We start from the raw sequence: 24,949 nt of genomic DNA on the forward strand, positions 1-24,949 counted from the left end.
CCTTGTGTCTAAATCGTATTTTCGCATATAAATAAAGAGGTGGTGATTTTGTTTTACAGATAGATTTTCACTTCCAGACTTTTCTATTTGATTGGACGTATTTAAACAACAAGTTATGCAAGAAGGTTAAATTGATTGATTTTACGAGTTTGAGTTGAAAACCCATTGCTTAAGTAAGGTAACATGAAACCAGGAATATGGCGCACTTTCTCCTGTCTAGTCCCTTGTCCCTTTCTCTGGGCTCTAGTTGCACTAGACTAATTGCTGTGGTCTAAACATGTCATGTACAATGAGAGATGGCACAGGACAGTGGTCTGAGTACAGAGTCTGGGGCCAGACAGCCTGTGTTTGAATCCTAGCTTCCTTGGTTTTTTGTTTTTGTTTTCGTTTTTTAGCTGTGGATCTTATTAACCTCTCTGTGGCTCTGTTTTCTTATGCAAAACCAGGTATATAATAATGGAACTTTTTCACAGAGTAGTAGTGAGGATTAAGATAGTTAATACATATAATGGGTTTAAAACAGTGCATAGAACATAGTAAGTGCTCAGTAGATATTAGCTCTTTTTTTCATTCTTCACTTGTTATTTTGCCATTCTTAAGCTATTCTTATGTGGTGTGGTGTGTTTTCTCCTCATCTGTCTTCTAAAATAGTCTGTATTTTAACAGTCTTATTGCTTTTATGAAGCTGTCCTGCAATTTTCAGTTGGGATTCTAGCCTTGGCTGTACATTGGCCTGTGTATTAAATACTGATGCCTGCGTTTTTGCTCTGTGCTGGATTTCGCTTGTAGTGGCTTGTGAGAATGGATGGTTATATTTCCATGGAATTTTCTTTCAGGTAAGCTTTGGTAGCTTAAAATCAGCCATGGTGAGAATATTTACACTCTTGAAATTGGCAGATACTACCACAGGCATTCTTTTCAATCTACTTGGTATTTTAGTGATTTGTTTATAAGCACCTCTAAATAGATACTGAGCCCTTTAGTAGGGTTGTGTTAGTTTGCTAGGACTGATGTAATGAAGTACCACAGGCTGGGTGGCTTATTGTTTTACTCTTCCGGAGGCTAGAAATCCAAAATCAAGGTTCCAGCAGGGTTGGTTCCTTCTCAGGGCTGTGAGGGAAGGCTCTCCCAGGCCTCTCTCCTTGGCTCATAGATGGCCATCTTATTCCTATGTTTCTTTATGTAGTCTTCGTTTTGTGTGTCTGTGTCCAGATTTCCCCTTTTCTTAGGGACACCAGTCATATTGAACTAGAACCCACCCTAATGACCTCACTTCAACTTGATGACCTTTGTAAGCACTCTGTCTTCAAAAAAGGTCACATTCTGAGGTACTGGAGGTTAGGAGTTCCACATAGGGATTTTAGGAGGACATAATTCAGCCCATAACACACAGCAAGGAACTCCTTTTTTCCTTTTTTCCATTTATTCCTGTAGTGAAGATTTGTTGAATTGAAAAGGAAACATCAGTTAGTTATTCATGTACTATGAATTCCAGATCGTCAACTTGATTATTTTTTTTGAAGCAGCTGTTTCTTGGGATAATATCAGAGTTTGTTATTTGTAGAGAAAAATATCAGTTTAGGAAGATTGGTTCTTTTAAGTTGTCTGAGGCAGGCTCGAGCTTGTTAATGAACTCAAAGGCATATGATCCGAGTGAAATGGTCTTGATTTTGTGTCTGTCACTGAGAGAATGCTTTTAATCATGCATGAAAAAAATGTTTGAGATGAATTTCCACTAAGCTGAGAATGTTTTAATGCTGATCATTCTCTTCAGGATTATATAAGACTCTCAGAAAAGTAGGATTTCTTTTGCTTTTCCTCGAGGGCATATAATGTCAGGTAAAGATTTTGTGATTTTTGTGATTAACAAAAATGTCTTTGAACCACAGGAAGCGTAAATTATTTTGTAAAAATTTGCTTCTTGTTGGGATGATTGTGTGTATGTGAAATAGTGGATGACATTTAAACTATGATCATCTCAAAGCATATAAATATGGAATGTACTTTTTGAAGTTAAATGTTTTTATTCAAAATGAGATGCTTCTCTGCACCATTGCTTTTTGCTGAATAAATACTTGAATTAGAATCTTATTCCAAAAATATATTTGAAATACACACTGGCACAGGAATTTGTTGGTCTAAATGTTCAGATTTTTTTAGTTATCCATTTTATACACATCAGTGTACACACGTCAATCCCAATCTCCCAATTAATCACACCACCACCACCACCCTGCTGCTTTCCCCCCTTGGTGTCCGTACGTTTGTTCTCTACATCTGTGTCTCAATTTCTGCCCTGCAAACCGGTTCAACTGTACCAAAATGTTCAGAATTTTTAATAGAAAATTTTCAGCTATAAATTATATATGGCAAATATATAAAGCTTTAATTTTTTTGGAATAAAGCTTTAATTTTTAATCAACCTTAAGTATAATTTACATGCAATACAATTTACACATTTTAAGTATATGAGTCAAATCAATTTTGATAAATAATGCATCAATATAACCACCACTCCAATTAAGATATAGAACATTTCCATCTTCCCAGAAAGTTCCCTGTGCCTCTTTGTAGTCATTTTTCTCCCCATGTCCACCTCCTACGCCAAACAAATACTGATCTGAGTCGACTGTTACAGAATTTCACATAGATGGAATCATTACAGTATGTACTCTTTCATGTCCAGCCCCTTTCAGCATAATGCCTGTGAAATCCACCCATGCTTTGAGTGTATCGATAGTTTGTTCCTTTTTATTGTTCAGTAGAATTGCTACAAACTTGTTTATCCATTCACTTGCTGAACATTTGAGTTTTTGGTACTGTGACTGATTGAACGTGTCAAAAGTGGTTTGTGAAGTTTCGTGCTGGTGATTTCTCGATGGGCGATGCTCCACCATTGGGTAGACCAGTTGAAGTTGATAGCGATCAAATTGAGACATTAATTGAGAACAATCAATGTTATACCACACAGCAGATAGCCGACATACTCAAAATATCCAAATCAAGCATTGAAAATCATGTACACCAGCTTGGTTATGTTAATAGCTTTGATGTTTGGATTCCACATAAGTTAAGCGAAAAAAACGTTCTTGACCGTATTTCTACATGCAATTCTCCACTTAAATGTAACGAAAACGTTCTGTTTTTAAAACAAATTGTGATGGGCAATGAAAAGTGGATACTGTACAATAATGTGGAAGAATGGAAGAGATTGTGGGGCAAGCGAAATGAACCACCAACAACCACACCAAAGGCCGGTCTTCATCCAAAGAAGGTGATGTATTTTGTATATCGTGGGATTGGAAGGGAATCCTCTATTATGAGCTCCTTCCGGAAAACCAAACTATTAATTCCAACAAGTACTGCTCCCAGTTAGACCAACTGAAAGCAGCACTCTTATGAAAAGTGTCCCAAATTAGTCAACAGAAAACGCGTCATCTTCCATCAGGATTATGCAAGACCACATGTTTCTTTGATGACCAGGCAAAAACTGTTACATATTGGCTGGAGAGTTCTGATTCATCCACCTTATTCACCAGACATTGCACCTTCAGGTTTCCGTTTATTTCTGTCTTTACAAAATTCTCTTAGTGGAAAACATTTTCAATTCCCTGGAAGACTATAAAAGGCATCCGGGACAGTTCTTTGCTCAAAAAGATAAAAAGTTTTGGGAAGATGGAATTATGAAGTTGCCTGAAAAACAGCAGAAGTTGGAACAAAACGGTGAATACGTTGTTCAATGAAGTTCTTGGTGAAAATGACTTAATTTTACTTAAAAACTGAAGGAACTTTTTGGCCAACCCATAGATTCTTTTCCCATATGGGTCATTACAGAGTATTGAGTAGTATTCCCTGTGCTATACAGTGGGTCCTTATTAGTTATCTATTTTATATATAGTAGTGTGTACATGTCTAGGTAATTGGCTTTAGAGTTTAGCAACTTTTGTTAATTTTTCTAAAGGTAAACTTTAAAATTAACCTGTATCTTTTGTTTTGTCATCTTTGAAGACTGCTATTTAAGTGACCTTTGAGTGGCTTCTTTTGTTTCTACCTGTGAAATGAAAATGCTTTGTGTCTATTTAAAGGCATTTCCAGCATCAGAAGTAGGTGAGGTGCTATTTTGGGGAGGGGTAGTGGTTTCTGAAATCCCACATTAGCTTTTCCTCATCTTCATCCTGTGCTCCCCTGGAGTGAAAAAAGTACCATTAGAGACATCTTGGTAGCTACTGAGAATATTTTTCATTGCTGATGTGTTCTTTCCTTTGTGCCTGTCCTGCCCAATTTCGTCTGTTCTAAAGCACTCTCCCCTTTTTTGCCTTTTCCTTTGAGCACATGACTATTCCTATCTTTCATTCCTAAGTAGCAGTAATAACGTTAATAATAACAACAATTACTAACACTATGTATTAGACACTATTCTAGGGGCTTTATAATATTTATTGACTGATTTAATCTTCACAAACCCACTGTGAGGGAGCTACTATTCTTTTAATACAGATTTCCAGGAAACTGAGGCAGAGAGCTGTTAAGTCTGGTGTTATCCAACTACTAAGTGGCAGAACTGGAATTTGATCCAGACTTCCTGGCTCTGAAGCATAGGCTCTGAACCACTCCATTATACGGCTTCTCAGTAAAAACACACAAAGAAGCAACCATTCCCTTCTTTCACCTCTGCTTCTGGACTTCAAAATAAGTAATGTTTTATAGCACAGTTGACATTATTTTGGTTAATATTCCATGAACCTTTCATTCCTTTATAATGCATATTACAGTTTGTATTTCTATCTCTGGCAGTAAAGTTCCTGACAAAAAGCATGTGTGCTTCAAACAAAGTAGCTTTATTTCTGAAGGTATTACTTTACAAACTGCAGTCCCACATGTGCAGTAGAAAGCACAGGCCATCCTAGCATGTGGTTATTCTTCTGGGAAAACGTCTTAGAGGAGGTGAGTCTTGGCTGGCTTGTTAAATAAGAATATGTACACAGGGCTGGGGGTGTGGTATGTGGAGATGGGTGGCAAAAAGACCCAGGATTGGGATAGACTGAAAGATTAAGAAAGGATGGAGGTTTTAAAATATTGTTCCAAGGGAGTTCATCCTTAAGAGAAGATTTCCAGGGTCAGGGAAGAAGAGCTGGGAGGTTATGACTGTGGGCAGAAATGATGCCTTCTCTAGGCCCTTGGGCTTTCTGCCTCCATTCCCTCCCCCTTCGTTTTCTCTTCCCCCTGGTTCCTCAAGTTTGAGCACTCTAATCCTCTTAGTTTTCCTGACCTCATTGCAGATAGAAGTACTTCCCTGTCAGGTTAGCAATTTCCAGACAGATGAGCAATTTTTTGTTGGAGTGTTACCTTTTTTTTTTTTCTTAAAGTAACTACCATAAAAGAAAAAGTAAAATCAAAAGCTAGAGAAAATGTTAGAAAGACATGAGTTTACCTAGTGTAGACTTCTTACCTTAAGATAAGTTAAGATAAGACCTCCTGTCTTAGTCTTTTGAACAGCAGGCACAGCTGTCATTTGTGCAGGCCTTGGTTACTTCCTGGGCCTTAGGCCTCCTCTGTCTGAGGCCCCATGGAGTTTGCATAGTGAGTGAGGAGATTCTCAGTTCTTCTTCTGGCTCCCCAACAGGCCTGTCCTCTGGGGCTAGGTCCTAGTGTTTCCTTACTTCGGGTCTTTCTAACTCTGCGGGGGCGTGCCCTAAATCTGCTTTTAATTTCTATCCCCCGGTGGTAACTTGTCTAAGGTCCCTTTATCTCTGCTTGGTGGGAAAGTGTGTAGTGGTGGCCGGGGGCTTCCTGGTCTCTACAGTCTCTGACTTGTACCCTGTCTCCCTCTTGGTTTGGTCGGAAGCAGGCTCACCAGCCGAAATCAAACTGGGTCTTTCTCACCTCAGTTCACTATTGCACATCTGGCCAACAGTAGAGGTTGCCATCTTTCTAAGATGCTGTCGGTGTGATTGTGTCCACTTCCTTCTCTGGACAGCAAAGACTCTTGCTTTTTGAAAACTGTATACTTTATAGTGAGTTCTTATTGAATTTTTAAAAGTTAAAAATGAACATATTGGCTCATGTAAGTGAAAAGCTTGAAGGTAGGCTGGAATTGGGCATGGATTTATTTAGGGGCTCTTCTCCTTTGTCTCTCCCTCTGGCGTTTGCCCTCTTACGTTCCACAAGGTAGCAGGAAGGTTGCAGCCATTTCGTTTCCTGGACTCCTTAGCCTCCCAGGTTTAAGTCCAGGTAAGTGGACAAACATCTTCTCCTGGGAGCTCCTGTGTAAATCCTGTAATCCACTCTTTCCTTTTTCTTTCTTTTTTTTAATTCCTAAGAAATCTGTGCCTATACCAAGTTCATAGACATATTCCTCCATATTTTTCTGAAAGCTTTATAGTTTTAGCTTTTTGTTTATTTATTTATGGCTGTGTTGGGTCTTCGTTTTCTGTGCAAGGGCTTTTCTCTTGCAGCAAGTGGGGGCCACTCTTCATCGCAGTGCGCAGGCCTCTCACTATTGCGGCCTCTCTTCTTGCGGAGCACAGGCTGCAGACGCGCAGGCTCAGTAGTTGTGGCTCACAGGCCTAGTTGCTCCGCGGCATGTGGGATCCTCCCAGACCAGGGCTCGAACCCGTGTCCCCTGCATTGGCAGGCAGACTCTCAACCACTGCGCCACCAGGGAAGCCCTCTTTCTCTCTTCTAAAGAAACAATTTTATTTTTTGAATAAGTAGTATATAACAATGGTTCAAAAATCTAAAACTCTTTTAAGGATATGGGATGAAAAGCTTTTCTTCCATCTTGTCCTTTTTATCATTAAGTACCTCTCTTTGTCTTGTTACAATGCTTTTTGTCCTGAATTTTATCTTGCCTGGTAAGAATATCTTGTCCCATGCTTTCTTTTTATTTGCACTAGCCTAATATATTGATCTGGGCAATTTTTTTCCAGCCAACCTTTTCTTTCTAAACTTTCTGAATTACTTTAAGTTTTGCTCCTATTGGTAGTGTAGAAAGTTTTTCTTCTTCTTTTTAAAATAAATGAGTTTATTTATGGCTGCGTTGGGTCTTCATTGCTGTGCGGGCTTTCTCTAGTTGCAAGAATGAGGGGCTACTCTTTTTTTTTTTTAAGGTGTAAGTCATATAATCAGTCTCCAAAATTAAATGTTAGCAAACAGAATCCATCAGTATACTAAAAAGGATAAATAGAAGATAGTGTGATGCCTTAGCTGAAGAATATAAAAACAGTTCAACATAAAGAAACCTAATAATATAACCCATCACATTAGTAAGGTAAAGGAGAAAAATGTATGATCATCTAGACAGATGTGAAAAGTATTTTGATAAAATTCAACATCCATTCATCCATTATTAATTACAAGACAACACCAAAAATGACAGCAATGCTTCAGGAAACTTCTATACTGTGTAAGATTATACAACTATAACAATAGCAAGCACTAGTAATAGACCCAAAAAAGTCAGAAGAATAACAAGAATAGTTACTATGACCACTAGTAATCAGCATTAGGGGCTACTCTTCATTGTGGTGCACAGGCTTCTCATTGTGGTGGCTTCTCTTGTTGCAGAGCATGGGCTTTGGGTGTGCGGGCTTCAGTAGTTGTGGCTCGTGGGCTCCAGAGTGCAGGTTCAGTATTTGTGGTGCACGGGCTTAGTTGCTCCGTGGTACGTGGGATCTTCCCGAACCAGGGCTTGAACCTGTGTCCCCTGCATTGGCAGGCAGATTCTTAACCACGGTGCCACCAGGGAAGTCCCAGTTTTTCTTCTTTTGTAATCCAATCCGAGGTTAATTTTCTTTAAATAAGTGAGTTTAGCCCATTTACATTTGTCATTATGGTAGATATATTTGATATTAGTTTGTCCATATTCAGTTTTCTATTTTTATATCTTAAAGAATCTTCCACTATATGGTCTGTTTTCTTTGCTGTTCTTCTGGGGTTATTCTGATATTTTCATTCTAGTGGTTGTCTTTATAATTTGACCTAATGCCCTCAGTCTTCTAAGAAAGTGATGGTTCCCTATTATAAGAAGTAATAAATTAATGAATTTCATCCTAATTCTGATATAGAGGCATTGTAACTATGTTACATAGTCTGTTTTATTCAGTCTCGATCTGTATTGCATTCTGTCCTCAGAGGAAAGAATTAATCACTCAGCAAGCTTGGAACTCAATCCGTATTATTATTATCAATAAGGACACTGTCAGAAGAGGCCTTGGGTTTTCCTAGAGTAGATTGTCAGCCTTTAGCAAGGCTCTTTTTGTCTATAAAAATTATAGTTTCAAAAGTCAGCATAGATCATAAATTGGTAAGTTGACATTTGGTCACAATTAAACATTATCAAAATCTTTGTAGGTGGTTTGCTACTCAGCACCAGAGAATCACCAATTTTATGTCCAAGTTGACATTACTGGGTCTAAAGTTCCCCCCTTTTTTAGTGTAGGTTCCACACTTGTTGAGAGTTTTATCGCCACTTAACTTTTCAAAAACAATACATTTGGCAACACAGAGGCATGTAACATATGAAAAGGATTTTTTAAAATTAGAAATCTTGGGACTTCCCTGGTGGTCCAGTGCTAAAGAATCCACCTTACAATGCAGGGGACATGCGTTCGATCCCTGGTCAGGGAACTAAGATCCCACTCGCTGCAGGACAGCTAAGCCCGTGTGCTGCAACTACTGAGCTTGTGTGCCTCAACTAGAGAGCCCACGCGCCACAAACTACAGAGGACACGTGCTCTGGAGCCTGCGCGCCACAACTAGAGAAGAGAAAACCCGCTGCCACAGCTAGAGAGAAACCCGCACGCTGCAACGAAAGATCCCACATGCCTCAACAAAGGTCCCACGTGCTGCAACTAAGACCCAATGCTGCCAAAAATAAATAAATAAATAATAAATCTTCAAAAAAATAAAATAAAATTAGAAATTTTAAGACAGTCCAGCTTTGCATACCCCATGTAGTGACTGAGACTCACATGCTGACATTAGTCCTCCCATCCAGTGCAGAAGGGCAGTTGCCACCCCAGGCCCACGGAGGAGGAGCATAGCCTCTGTTCAGTCTCTTTTCTGTTCAGAAGGCTTCAGCCTCTGGTCACAAAGAGCCTCTGTAGAGGGTGGGAAGGTGTTTTTTAAATAATTTTTTAAGTCCTAGGTCAATTATGGGACCATCGTTGACTTAATTTTTTGGTGAAAAGATATTTACTGCTCACCTCTAATAGAGCAGCTAAAAACATAGACTGTCTTTGGAGACGATTTATATTTCCACTTTGTACTCTAGTCCTACAATGGCTGCCAGTATTTTTCGTGTAGATGAGTGTTTTCAGTATGCAGTTTGCCTGCGAGTCACCCCGAAAACCCTGTTGAAAATGAAAATACCCCCTCTCCTCCAGCTTCTTGCTGAATTCAGATGGAACACATTTGGGGTGTGGCATCTGTGCTTTTAATGTGTGTTGCAGGTGATTCTGATGCAGGTATTTCACAGGCTACAGTTTGAGGAAACCAAGATTGACAGTTCTCTGTTGAATATAGAAATTTTACTAAAATCTAGTTTGACAAAATTCTGGTCGGATATTACTCTCTGTGTATACAGTGTTTCAAGTAGACTTTTGTTTCAAAGATACAGTGATTTGATTTTACCATAAAGAAATCTAGGGAAACAGATAAGAGATTTCACATATAACTCCAATCAGTTTGTGGGAAAAAATGTTTGCATAAGGATATTTTATATACAGATCGCAGAATGTCGAATTTAACACTCTTGTGATGCTTCCATGAAAGCCTCAAGGGTAACTGACAAGTCCATTTTTATCAAAATTAATGTGTTTCTAAATTCTTATCTGCTTCTCAAACAAAATATTAGAACCGTAATTGAGTTACCAGCTGCCTCGCGTGTTCACTCTAGGGACTTGTACAAAAGCATTGTGGAACTCACCTAAGGTCATTCATTGCTTTTTGAGTTACTTAAATAGCTTTGCAGTAGGCGTCTAAAAATCCAGGTATTAAGGGTGTCTACAGGAAGATAAAAATTGATAAGAGATTTGCAATAGTTAGTCTGATACTCTCTCCATTGGATTAAGGTGGAAAAATCCTCTTCAGCACTACAGATGGGAGAAAATCCTCCCTCTTAGATTTCTTCCTGAAGCAGCTTATGCCTGTCTAGTCTTGCAGTAGAACAGAAAAAGCCTTTGGAGCTAGGTATGCTGGCACAGATTTTCTGGGGGAAAAGAAAAACACTAAGAAATCAAATTTATAACTATTTAAGCAACGCAGAACATCAGGACAAGTATAGTATATTCCAGGAATGCAAAGATCATTCAGCATCAGAAAATATGAATAATATCTTACCAGATTAAGTGAGAGGAAACAATATGATTATTTTAATACCTATAGAAAGAACATTAGCTAAGATTCAGTAATCCTTTATGACTAATTTTTTTTATTTTTGCAAAAACTGGGAAACTTACCAAACCTTGGGCTAATAAGTCATTTATTCCAAAACCCGTTAGTAAAAATCATATTTAAGAGTCAAAACTTTGGAAGCATTCCCATTAGTACCAGTAAGAAAACAAAGGATGGCTGTTAGCCTTACCTTTGTTCAACGCAGCCCTGAAGGTCTTAGCCAGTTGTGTAGTGAAACAGAAAAAAGAAATGAAAAATAGAAATTTTCTTCTTGAAGATTATATTAATTCATACATAGGCAATACAGGAAAAAAGTGTTTAGCATTGTTGCTACATATAAAAATTTAGATTCATGTACACCAGTGATAAGCTTTTAGTCAATGTAGTAGAAGAAAAGATTCCCTTCACAGTAGTATTAATCTATAATATATCTAAGAGTGAGCACAACCAAAGATATATATAACATGGAGAAAATTACAGAACATTATTGTTAGATATGAAAGACATGAATAAAGAGACATTATGCCATCTTTAACAATAGGATATCTTGATTTGTTAAGATATCATTTCTCTCTAAATTAATTCATTGCAAATCCAGTCAAAAGCCCAATAAGGTTTTTGTGAAACTTGACAAAATGAATCTAAAATTTCTAAAAAAATTCAAAAACCCAAGAATAGCCAAGACAATCTTGAAAAGCAAGGTAGGGGCCTTGCCACAGATATTGATACCAAGCCATGGAAATTACAATACTGTGCTCCTGATACAGAGATAGACAAAAAGATCAGTGGAATAGGATAGAAGCCAGAAACAGGGTCACACGTATGTAGAAATGTGGAGGCAGCATTCTAAATTAGTAGGATGGAATGTTTTATAATGGTGCTTGATCCTTAATTGAGAATCATATGGAAAATAAAAGTGTATTTCTACCTTCACACCATCCCCCAAAATAAATTCAGGTGAATTAAATTTGAAAAGCAAATCTTAAAAATTTACTCAAAAATAAGAAATAATTGAAAATTTAAAAACAGATACAAAGAAACAAAATTGAGCTATTTGTAGTCAGGTGGATGGACCTAGACACTGTCATACAGAGTGAAGTAAGTCAGAAAGAGAAAAACAAATACCGTATGCTAACACATATATATGGAATCTAAAAAAAAAAAAAGGTTCTGAAGAACCTATGGGCAGGACAGGAATAAAGATGCAAACATAGAGAATGGACTTGAGGACGTGGTGAGGGGGAAGGGTTAGCTGGGACGAAGTGAGAGAGTGGCATTGACATACATACACTACGAAATGTAAAATAGATAGCTAGTGGGAAGCAGCCACATAGCACAGGGAGATCAGCTTGGTGCTTTGTGACCACCTAGAAGGGTGGGATAGGGAAGGGTGGGAGGGAGATGCAAGAGGGAAGGGATATGGGGATATATGTATACATATAGCTGATTCACTTTGTTATATAGCAGACACTAACACACTGTTGAAAAGCAATTATACTCCAATAAAGATGTTAAAAAAAAATGTCCATCTTCATGTATAAATCTTAGAAATATAATTCTGAGTGCAAAAGCAAGTTGTAGAAGGATAGGTGTAATAAAGTACTGCTTATATGAAATTTAAAACATGAAATGGTATTGTGTAAAGATGCTAAAATATATTGTAAAGTATAAAAACATACATGGTGCTAATATACACCAAATTGAAGGTAGTGTTTACTTCTGAAGATGGTAGATGAATATGACTGAAGAGGGACGTGTGCAGGATACACCTGTATCTATAATTTTTTTTTAGATAAAAATATTCTAAAGCAACATGTGGCAAAATGTTAACATCAAGTGAATGTCCAATAGTAAAGAAATGGTGGAATAAATTATGGCTTTTACATACTATCAAATATTTTTCAGACATTAAAAAGAGTGAGTTGTAGCTAGGTCATTTTATATGGAGGGATTTCCAAGAGTTATTATTTAGTGAAGAAAAGAAGATGCAGGGAAGTTTGTATAAGGTCATCCCCATTCTATAAAACAATGCATGTATGAGTAGGTGTATATGACATACGTATGACCATATGAACATGAAAAAGATGAGGAAGGGTTCCTCCTAGGCTGTTAACGGGTTGGGAGTGAGGTGATTAGGAAAGGAGGGGAGGGGAGGGGAATGGGGAGTCAAGCAAACTAGAAAATGGAAGACAATGCACTCCTAGCATGGATGATGATTTGATGATTTTGTTTATGTACTTACGTAATCATTTATGTATATACACACACACACACACATATATGCATATTTTTTAAAAGTGTAGAACCACTTATAGAAACAGTGAGAGTTGACTTAAGGGGAATTTACTATATTTGACTGGAGGCTGTGGTAGAAGAAATGGACTTATTAGCATAGTGCCAACCAAAGATGCCACTTCAAAGAAATTAATGATGTATTCTGTTTCTAGTGGATTTAAACAATTGATGCAATTAAATTGATGCTTTTCCATTTTTCTCCCTTTTGTGTTTATTAAAGTAACTGACCTTAATGAGTTCTTAATAACAATATATATAAAATACAGTGCTAGGTGATATAAAATACTAGTAGTAAAAGTAATAATATTTTATGAAATGCAGCCTTTTGACCGGGAAACCTTAGCTCTTTGTCTCTTTTTTTTTCAACTTGGGAGAGAATAAGGAATGAGTCTTATTTATTTTGGTCAGGTCAAGGCCTAAATACAGATAGTGCAAGATTATGGATAATTAATTTTTTAATTTTGCATTATTTTCTTTCAGCGTGCGGGATGACAGAATTCGAGTAGAAAGGATGGATAACATGTGTTTTGAATACAGCCACGCTTTCCAAGAGGTTACAGAATTTTATGCAAAAGACATAGTTGACGGTAAATGTAAATATTTTATACATGTTAGCCATGTGTCCTCAAATTTAACTGAGTTGAGACTTGGATAAAGGTGCAATTTTGACTAAAACTCTAATGGAAACTAGATAGTTATTGATTAATAACTGGAAGTAGAGGGAAGAGTTCACTGTTCTTGCACTCATCAGAAGCACAACTGCAGCTGCTTCTTTGTAATTATGACCATTTAGTAACTTGATGTTTTTGGCATATTCATTGGAGTGTAACAAGTTAGTTTCAGAAGAACCTTCCTTTTTGCTTCCTTTAAAAGATAGTCCATGATTTTCCTGCAATTTTATAAAATGTAAATCTCCTAATGAAGGCTAGCATTTCCAAAAATTGATGGCCAGAATTAAAATACCAGAACATTAGTGACAGGGTCTTAATATGTTAGATTACCATTGTTTATCTAATTCACATTTTCTCAGCCAAGTATCTGTTTGATTTGGTCTGTACCCCTCATTCCTGCCAGTCCAGCTTATGCTAAGATCCAATATTATCCCCTATCACAAGCTGCAGAGCTTTCACTGTTAGACCAGCCTCCCCCAGCTCCCTCTTAGGCATCAATGTCTTGTTGGCATTTCTTTCCCCATCCCTTTTAATCTCATGGTGTCTTGGCCAAATTGAATCAGGCGTCTGAGAGTGTAACCCACTTATAATGGCAGTCCGAGATATCACCAAGGGATCATCATCTTATGTTCAACTAAAGACAAGACTAAGTCAGGAAACTATCATAAGCCACTCTTGGCATCAGATTCGCTTAGAAGGATATAGGACAGAAAATCCAGTTTGCCGACAGGACGCTGTTCCTCTTAGTGGGAGGCGTCCTCAGCAGTCTGCAGCAGTCCACAGAGTCATTGGGTGCTTAAAATCCCCTCCCTCCTCTAGTGACTGCTCAGTTGCAAAGAAAGCAGACTTTCATCAGGGGGATGCAGGATCTGCCCTGGCTTAGAAGCCCCATGACCTATAGGAAACCTTATCTCTTGCTGGAATTTCACCAAAGGACATGCCAAGTTTAAAGAGTCAGTGTACTCAAGGAAGGCCAAAATTCTGGAGTCAGGTATTTATAATTTCCCCTAGTTCAGATGCTGCAGTTTACTGATTTCAGGTCATTTTTACCATACTCAATGCTACCTCATAACACAATGGCACTTCATCTTTTGTCAGGTTTCCTGGGGAACAGAGCTAGACAGTTAAAAGATGAAATTCTCAGTAGAAGGGAAGAGTTTTGTTAACTCATCATTTACACCTTGGTTTTATAAAAAGCTATACTTGAAAGTAATATATTTTATATTACAGATTTGTAGAGGATATCTTGTAATTTTTTCTAAAGGTTATAAATACCTACTGCAAAAAAAGTTAAAACATAGTTGTGTGTAAGGAAGAAAGTACAAGTCCTTCCCCTCAAATCCTTAAGAATTTTTTGATGTACAGATCTACACATAAACATACATATTTCTATGTATTTGTTTAATATAACTTGTATTTATTCTTTCAACTAATTTTTATTGAATGCCTATTTGAGGTATTTTACATACTGTAAGGAATTAAACAGACAAAAATTCCTGCCCTTTTGGAGTTTACAGTCTAATAGGGGGAGGTGTACAATAAAATAGTGTTTAAAGGTGATGAGTACGATACAGAAAGGCAGGGAAGAGGTGAATTTTTAAGTAGAGTGGTGAGGGAAGCCCACACCGAGAATGTGGCAGTTGAACAAAGATTTGAACAAAGATTAAAGGAGTTAAGGGGGAAAACCACATGGACCTGTGAAGGAACAGTTTCAGGCAGAGACAACAGTAAGTACAACATATCTTAAGTGCTTGGTGTGTTTAAAGAATATCAAGGAGCCTGGGTGCTGGGACAGAGTAACTAAGGGGGAGAATATTAGGAGGTGTGCTCAGAGATGAAAGGAGATGGAAGGCAGGTTGTGTAGGGACTTGTAGACCCTTTACGAACTTGTGCTGCTTCTCGCAGTGAGTTGGGAAATGTTGGAGGATTTGTAAGCACAGTAATCCAGTTATGTGACGTACATTTTAAAAAGGATTCCTTTGGCTGATCTGTTACGAATACCCTATAGGGCACAGGGATAGAGGTGGGAGACCAGATGGAAAGCTAATGGGAAAGTCATTCCCATTAGTAGGTGCATAATAATCTGGATGTACTGAAATTTATTTAAGTAATACCATATCGATGTTCAATTAGGTTGTGTCTGATTTTTTAAGAGGGAAGAGATATGGGGATATATGTATATGTATATCTGATTGACTTTGTTATAAAGCAGAAACTACTAGAAAAGATTTTTCAACTCACTTTCTGGTATACACATCTTTAACGAGCAGTTTGGAATATTTCTGGGTCAAAGGGGATGAGCATTTTACACTTTGAAAATAGTTGCTCTGTTGCTCTCCAAAAAAGGGTCATCTACCATCAGAAAATGCCCTTTCTTTCGTACCCTAAGTATTTGTAAACTTCTATATTTTTCCAAAGGGTAATTTTGGGAGATAACGGTCTAAATTATTATTTCAAAAATCATAAACTAAATTTTATTTAACTTAATATTTGTTTTTAATAATGAATAATAACTTTAATGAAGGTGTATATTCTGTTTTTTTAGGTTCTCAAAGTTTTTCTGGCATCATTAACTTGGAAAAGCCTGTGATTTGCTCTTTGGCTGCCATAATAAGATATCTGAAAGAGTTTAACTTGGAAAAGGTGCTTTCCAAACCCAAGTAAGTGATTTTGCAAAAATAAAAGGGTGGTGTTATATTAAAAAACATTTCTTAAATTGAATTTGGTAAGTACTATTGAATTTTTTTAAGTACTAGGCAAGAGGTTTACCTGCTCTGGATAGAATATTCTGGGACAAGAATGAGCTGTGTGGTATTGTTGCTGAAGAATATTAAAAATATTAATTGACATAAATTAAAAGAAAGCTTAAGAATTCTGTCAATTTGTATTCATGATAGCTATTGAATGTATTATAGTGTTGACTACAACACCATAATATAAAACTGTGCTTTATACTAATGCACAGTTAGTTGAGAAGTAGTATTAAGAAGTGGTATTGAAAAGCATTCATAAAACTTCATCACCTTTCTTATTCTTGGTTTCAATTCTTATTTCACAGACCATAAAGTTGAAGATAAAGAGGACAGCTACTAACATAGACAGCTTTTTAAAAAATTTTTTTAACTTTTTTTACTTTTGACTGCACTGGGTCTTTGTTGCTGCACTCGGGCTTTCTCTAGTTGTGGCGAGCGGGGGCTACTCTTTGTTGCAGTGCGCGGGCTTGTTGCGGAGCACGGACTCTAGGCGCACAGGCTTCAGTGGTTGTGGCGCATGGGCTCATTAGTTGTGGCTCGCGAGCTGTAGGCTCAGTAGTTGTGGCGCACGGGCTTAGTTGCTCTGCAGCATGTGGGATCTTCCCGGACCAGGGCTCGAACCCGTGTACCCTGCATTGGCAGGCGGATTCTTAACCACTGTGCCACCAGGGAAGCCCTTTATAGACAGCTTTTTAAAAGAGTGATTAACTTTGTAGAGTTGAGAGATTTAAAAGCTGGCAATTGACATTCTAGGAAAATGCTAGTTTAAAAGCCAGTGGAATAAAAAAGGGGTAGCAGAATAATTTTCTTGCCTTTCCATATTCTACCTTCACTAGCCCCTTATCTTTGGCTCTGTGAAGAATTACCCTATATCATATAGATCCTGGATAAGTAAGCTACTTCCTCTTCTGCAGAGGTGGGGTGGACAGATAGGAGCTATCTCAGTAAAATGTCATTTAGTACCAAGATTGGGAAATCCTTGTCTATGTCTATTTTAATCCCACCCTGAAAGCAATACACTTCCAAGAGTTCTACCCAATGCCCTAAGTATTTTGAGGTATTTCTACTCTCTTTAGTCAGAGAGCAAACTATTCTAAGCCCTATGTGAACCCTTGTTCGTCCTACTGTTTCTTGCGGTTCTTTCCCTGATCTCATGTGAGGTCCTCCGCATATTTAAGGATCAGTGCTTAGCCAAAGACTTTGATGGGACCCTTCTGCATCTCTCTGTATGCAGCTCTGTCGTCTCTGACGTTCTCTCTCACAACTTCTACTTTCCTTGGTCTCTCCAAGGAGTTAGTCATAGTGTTTACCTCTTTTGTTTTTCTTCTCTCAGGGATCACAGTTCTATGCTGCCTGATGTCCAACTGCCCGAAAACAGTTTTAAATGTATATATATATGTGTGTGTATATATATATATATATATATATATATATATATATATATATATATATACACACACATATATATAGTGTGTATGTGTGTGTATATATATATATTTGTATAATTTTCTAGTTGTGGTTAAAGGACAGTACTCGTGCATTTAATCTTTTACGAATGAAAGCAGAAGTGAGGTGCCATGATTGAACACCATAAAAAAAAACAGAAGAGGGAGATGTGTAAAGTAACATCAGCTATCCTAAAAAATGTCTGTGTTCTGAAACTTCTGGAAAACTAATTTTCACTTAAAAATTAGCAATGGGAAAAGAACCAAATTGGAATCCCATATAAAATTATAACAAAAAAGAATAAGGAGCAGGATAATGTCCTTATAGAAAGTGAACGCATACCAGAAAGACATGCCCACAAATTAAATAAAAACTATAACCTATTACTTCAAAATGAGCTAAAAGGAAATGATGCTAAATGTGAAAGGACAAATGAGAATACATGAGAAATAGGAAAGATTTGAAATGAGGTGATAGGATTTGAGAATGAACTATATATTAAAGAAAAAGATCAATTTAGGAATAAAGAGTAAACTAGAAGGAATACAAAAGTAAATAAATACAACAGAGATACTTTTAAGAGAAACAGAATTTGAAAAGAGAGAGATGCAAGAAAAGATTAACATGGCAAACCTGATGAGACAACTATCCTTAGGAAACCCTACATGCAAGCTTGACCCTTGACCGGCATCTGAGACCTTGCCTTTGGGGAGGGTTTCCAGCATTCTCTGGTAAGAATGGCTCACTGTGCCTAAACGGTTTCTGCAGACAGTATGGTTTATGCTGAACACCTACTTGTTTTCTGGGAGCTGGAATTTTGGTACACGGTGGGGAAGAGGTGCCTATGTGAATGCAGCCCCCAGTGAAAACCCTGGGTGCTGAGTCTCTAATGAGCTTCTCTGGTGGATATTTCACACATGTTGCCACAACTCACTGCTGGGTAAATTAAGTACATCTTGTGTGACTTTACCAGGAGAGGACTCTTGGAAGCTTGCCCTTGGTTTCCTCTGGACTTTGCCTTATGTACCTTTTCCCTTTTCTGATTTTGCTTTGTATCCTTTCACGGTAATAAATCATAGCTGTGAGTATGACTATAAACTGAGTCCTATGTATTCTCCTAGTGAATCGTTGGGGATCTGTTATACACCCTTCTTCTTATTTTCTTCTTTAATATGCATACTGGCAGCATTTAGGAATGCAAAGATATTTGTTTTAATTGCAAATAAATTAGAAGTGAATCTACAATAAAACTGAATTTTTGTCGTATGATACAATTTATAATTCATAAATTAACCATCAAAAGGTTAGACAAATGGTGAATGTATGAACTCTGAAAACTACATAGAGAACTATTCTCCACTATAAATTTCATATGTAATGTGGTAGGGTGTCTTTTTTTTCTTTGTTTTCATTTTCAAATAATATTAATAGTATTTAAATAGAATCTTTGTAAGGGGTTGATCTTTCACATAAGGTCTACACCTTTGCTGCCTTTGTCTAAATCAGAAAGATTGGTTTTTGTTTTGTTTTTATTTAAGTAGTATAGGAATGATGTAGAATCTTAAATTTCTTTGGCAATTTTCAGCAAGAACATTTTTCTCCCATTATAAAACTTGAGGGGAAAAAAAAGCATCCTTTGTATTATTGTTGTTTGAAATATTAATGAAGTATATTCCCATGTTACTTGGAAGATTTCTATGGAAGTTCACACAGGATGAATGCTAGCCAGGCATTGTTTATAAGGTTTATTTCAAAGCACATAAAATTTGGTTTTTTCCAAAAGGATAAATAATTTAGAATTGCTTGATCAGTGATCACATACTGTCGAATTCCTAAGGATGCTGGCAGATATAACCCTGACTTCAAAAGTATATATATAGTTCCTAATGGAAATAGACACTGACAGAAGGAACTTTCTTTTGTATTTGTAAGGAAGAGTCAAACTCCAGAGTACATTATCATCCAAACATATGGAAAACCTGAAGCACAGTTAGTTCTTATAGTTGCTTGGTAATTATCATTCCATAGGAATCAGTCTAACTTAATATTGCCCAGTGGTTGATCTCTTTTATTAAGATCAGTGCAGATGTCAATGCTGCTGAATTGTGGGTTCTTGATGCCAACTAAGCATCCTTCGAGAGTCTGTCTTATTAAGGTACTCAAGTGTTCATTAATCACCCCTAGGGTGTAGGTTAAACCTATCAAGAACAGGGGAAGTAAATGACTTTTCTTTAAACACATAGGAACTGGTTAAATAGCAACTCAGAGTCCAGGCTAGCAATACTTCCAACTTGTATCTTTGACCATGAAGGTGTGTGAACATCTGTCAGCTGTACAGCAAATCACTGCCTAATTGTTTCTTCCTAAAAATAATGTTTTACATTTTATTACTGTCTCTGGGTGTTTCATATCCATTTCTGGGCTTTATAACTCAAAGGAAACTAAACAAACCCAAACTGGCCTCCCCACAGAAAGATGGCAGACCTTTGCTGAGCATATACTTTCTGCTAGGCTCTGCAGGTGCTGCAAAATGTATAAGACACAAAGAACCCATGCCTCCAAGGAGCTTAGATCTATTAATGAGGATAGCAGAAGAAGATAAATTGCTGTAATGCAAGGCAAATCAAGTTAACAGTTACAAGAAGGAGAGAATGGCCTACACACACCTACTATCAGTGTTGGAGTTGCTTCCCTCTAAAAATCATTAACAAGTCAACCTTTGGAAGCTAGGTCAAACCTGTTGCAGGTAAATTACACTGCCAGGGGACAGTGTTCAGTTACTAGGCAACATTCCTAATATGCAGTAAGTTATTTCTTTTTCAGGGCTCTGGAACCTTAGTTGTGGGAGTCATCTAGAAGTGGAGGTATCTCTCAATGAGGACTAGCTCCTTGGGCTCTGATTTTAGGCTCTAGATTCCTGGATGAAAGCTTGCTTCCATAACTGGCTTAGGAAACTGGATTTTATTTACATCTTATTACGGCCATGATGAGTGGGGTTAGTTTTATGATGCAAACACTCATGCTTTCCTTCCAAATAGTTTAGTGACTTGCCGTTATTTTTCTTGCTTTGAAAAATGAGCCATCAAATCTGTAAGTGCTGTGAACAGAAATGTCAAAGGACTGGCTTATAAAGGAAGTTAATTACTGGATTAGTAATGCATTGATTAATATACTTTTTAACGTGACAGGCTAATAAGGACAAAATTTGAATTGTGCATACATTTATTAATCACATTGAACTCAATAGTCAAGTTTATTTGAAATTTATTGAATTTTTAATCTAGTTTGGGATAGTTACAGGGACATATGGAGAATGTGAATTCTTTGAACTTAAGGAAGTAATTTCTACTTTTTCAGTTTTATACTCTACTAAAACATTAGCCACATTAATTTGTGGTCTTAATTATAGAGTAAATAACATTTGCACATACCGGAATGTTGATTAAAAGCTTTTAAAGTGTTTATCAGGATGATCTCATGCTAAAGAATAAGGAGAACGTTTTTAAGTACACTGACATATTTTTCTAGCAAATCGCATAGCTTTTCCTGAAGAGACCACCACTTGCTCTGCCAATGATAAAAGACTATGTTTGGTTCTATTACTGGAAATATAAAAAAATTTTAAAATTGTTGGTACCATTACTTTCCTTCCTTGTTCTTGGTTTTGGTGTGACAACAGCTGTCCTTTCACATCAGTTTACCTAACAGCGCCCAGTCGATAGAAGATACTCTCATAATGATGAATATTCTTTTTGGCTTTTTTTGGTTCGATTTCCTATCGCAGGAAATCATGTTACTGGAGTATTTCTGATGCCTAAATTAGTTTTTCTATTTCTTTATGCACTTGCATCATGGCTCATATTTCATTCTTTTACAGGAATTTTAAACAGTTGTCAGGTGAAATGGAATTTATGACAATTAATGGAACAACATTAAGGAACCTGGAAATCCTTCAGAATCAGGTCAGGTAAACATAAGGCCTATTAGATTCAAAATGGTTTTGAAAAAAAATGTGGGATAAGGTAGCAGTCTGTGCTTAGGTATGCAGGTGAAAACATTGTTGTCTTCAGCTGACAGCATTGCCTGACATCTACTGGTAACTGCAGTGCTCACTTTTTCTGAGGACCAAATACATGAAATACTTACTTGGGAGTACGTTGGGAGCTATAGAGCTGTGCTTTTTAATGATTGAAGCGACACGTCCATCCTGATAATTTCTTTATCAAATATTTCTTTGGAAAGGCATCATCTTTGGAAATTAATGTAAAGTGGATTTTTTTGGTCTGCTTGGTTATGTTTTTTTCTACATACTTTTAACTGATTGTTGAAATGTCTGCAGTCTTACTTCATTATCCAGCATATAAAACAAGTTTCTCTGATACTCAGTTTGACTGTAAGATGCATAATATTTCACTTCGCAAACTTCCATTATTGTTTACTTGCCCTTTATTGATGAATGAGAAGGGTAATGAAGACATTAAAATTATTGCTTTCATGTATTAAACTATCACTTGGAAATGTGAGATATTATATTGTAAAACTAATGTTATTATAACATAAAGTCACAGAAAGAAAAAGCAGTTCCAAGTCATTTGAGTAAGTAGTGGAAAAGCTGAACCATCTGCTGTGAATCACTAGAACTGCTGTGAATTAAAGTAAATGCTGAATTTATTCTCCTGACTCCTGGATTTGTATATTGCTGTCTAGTTTCTCTCACTTGGTTTCTCCCTCTGCCAGGCTGTCCTTGTATACTGGAGTCAGCCTTCCTTTTATGCAATAACATTTTTATCATGTCATTCCGTCATCCGGAAGTTGAGTATATTTCCCGCAAATCTTTCTCATCAACGCTGTAAACATCCCCGAGGTAGCAAACAAAAGGGCATTTCTGGGGTGAAGAAGAGCCCACAGTCAAAGCCTGCAGACACAGCCCCGGTAGTCCAAGATTTCTTTACTTCTGCCACATCCTCCCTGTTCACATCCTATTACAGTGGAGTCAATTCTGAAATCAAATTCCTAAGGCAAAAATCATCCGTCATCAGAATACCCTCTAAAATCCCTTTCTTTATCAGGACTTGGGCCCTTGTAGAAATAGAAGCTGAGAATTAGCATCTTCTGCTTGTCTTTGTGCTTCAGCTTTGTCCTCCTTTACTATAGAGCAATGGAAAGGGGTCATGAGGAGGGAGCTGGTTGCCAGGGAGAGCAAAGGTGTAACAGGACTCAGGTCTCCCCCAGCTCTCCCTCTCTTATCTGAGCCTGCTTCCCCAATGATGCCAGGTAATTAGAGAATGATTCCCCTCCACCGTACTCTTCCTGGGACCCTTTACTGTGGTCCAGGCAGTCGGGCTCTCGTCTCAGGAAGGGATGGTGCAGTCACTGATGTGGATTTTCCTCATAGTTCTGCTCTGCCTGCCCAGCTCCTCAGGGAGCCTTCCATGACACTGTAGTTTCCGTGTGTGCTCTGCTTTAAACTCCTAAGGCCTGGAGAGGCTATAGCACACTGTGTCCTCATTAGGAGTCTTTTCTCCCACACTTGGATGTAAGTGCCCTGAGGGAGGCACCATGTCTTAATATACCTTTGCCAGTTATTCTACTGAGCACACAGGAGGTATTCTGTAAGTACCTGCTCGTTGATTTGAAGGAAAGAGTAAAAAAAAAAAAAATCAGGTGAAAACAACTTTATGTTCCAAGTAGAACTTAAACCTATTATTAGATATTTTGTATTACAGTGAAACCTTGGTAAAATTTAATACCATCTCTAGTTAATTGTAAAAATTTTTTAATGACTTAACATTAAAGTGGCAAAGCATAGATAAATTTTTGCTAAGGATTTAATAAAAGAGACTAAAATCAAACCCTTCAGGGGTACAGTCCTAGAGTGCAGTACAGGTTCACTTCTCTCTGTAAACTTGTTCAGTGTTGTCATGAGAGTATCTGTCTTTAGAATGGCAACTCTTAGGTAGTGGGAGATACTGAACTGCCAAAGGAAAATGAAATTATCTTCACTGTGCTTTCCAAGGCAGGAAAGGATGCAGTTATATTTTTGAGATGTTTAAGACAAACATTTCAAAAGAGACTTCTCAATAATTTATTGTTAGTTAACTAAAAACTATACACAGACTATATCTTTCTTGTGTAAAATATAAGTACTTTGTGTGTGTATATAAGGATGTGTGTATGTATACATTCATTCATCTGACATTAAATGAACACCTGTTTTGAGCTCTGTTTTATGCTAGGGCGTAACATTTAAAATTGGGGTCTATGGAATAATGAGGACGCATGAACAACTAGCAGTTTTGGTACAAATACAATCATCTAGTTAATAAACCTTGTTTTCTGGTCTTTTTTAGACTGATATGAAAACCAAAGGAAGTTTATTTTGGGTTTTAGACCATACTAAAACTTCATTTGGGAGACGGAAGTTAAAGAAGTGGGTTACCCAGCCACTCCTTAAACTAAGGTAAAAGGAATTGTCTTTTGTGTGTTTAATCTGAACACTGTTTTCAGTCGGGGAAGATTTTATTTTGTATCTGGCAATAGACTATTATCGGGAAGATTTTTTTCCTTGTCCCTAAGAACGAGCCTACTTTCAGTTGGAAGACATGGGGTCTGCCCGGAGAAAGTGGGTTAACCAGTTCTTTTGGGTCATCAGTAACATAAACGTGTAGGGAGAGAGAGGCTGGGGCAATGGGGCACTGCCTTTTGTTGAGGGCTTTGAAGGCTGGGCTGAGGAGCTGGTAGCCAGAGGAGGTTAATCCAGTGATTCTGCACATGGGAGTGATAGGATCAGAGCTGGCTTGTGTGGGAGCAGACAAAGTGGTCACGGGTGGGGAACAAGCTGGCAAGTTCACGGAGAGGTTCTGAGGACCTGAGCTAAAGAAGTAACAGTAGGAATCTGAAAGAGGGCTTAGATGTGAGATGTTTAAGAAGGTAGGATGAGTAAACTAGGTGTGCTTTCAGGGAAGGTAGGTGAGTCTGGTGCCTGAAACACAGTGGTTTCCAAGCTTGTCTGCACGTTGGAATCACCTGGGTAGCTTTGAAATACTTAATGCCTGTATCCAGCCCCCAGATATTGTGATTTCAGTGGCCTCCAGTGTGGCCTGGGAGTTGGAATTTTTAAAAGCTCCCAGATGATTCTGACATGCAGATAGATTTGGGAGCTGTGACCTATGCCTGTCACGTTGTAGGAGTCCAAATAATGTTGACTGACGGACTGAATGAATGAATGCTATTATTTATTGTGCTTTTACTATGTACCAGTATTTAATATTCAGAATCATCCTCTGAGGGTGGGTCCTTGAGATGAGTAAACAGATTCAGAGAGCTTCAATAACTTACTTGATGTTTCACAGCTGGTAGAGCCTAGATTTAAAATCAGCATTGAATCCA

The 24,949-nt window shown here is 37.6% G+C and overlaps 1 protein-coding gene across 1 annotated transcript in view; it reads left to right on the forward strand.

The window, feature by feature from the left end:
* Nucleotides 1-24,949, forward strand: part of MSH3 (mutS homolog 3) — a 183,074-nt gene that overhangs the window by 45,031 nt on the left and 113,094 nt on the right. Inside the window, exons 9-12 of the mRNA XM_065874063.1 lie at nucleotides 13,171-13,283; nucleotides 15,907-16,021; nucleotides 21,438-21,522; nucleotides 23,911-24,020. Of these exons, the coding sequence (XP_065730135.1) occupies nucleotides 13,171-13,283; nucleotides 15,907-16,021; nucleotides 21,438-21,522; nucleotides 23,911-24,020 (423 nt within the window). The remainder of the gene's footprint in view (nucleotides 1-13,170; nucleotides 13,284-15,906; nucleotides 16,022-21,437; nucleotides 21,523-23,910; nucleotides 24,021-24,949) is intronic.

The sequence above is a fragment of the Phocoena phocoena genome, chromosome 3, assembly GCF_963924675.1.
Source record: "Phocoena phocoena chromosome 3, mPhoPho1.1, whole genome shotgun sequence".
Taxonomy (NCBI): Eukaryota; Metazoa; Chordata; class Mammalia; order Artiodactyla; family Phocoenidae; genus Phocoena; species Phocoena phocoena.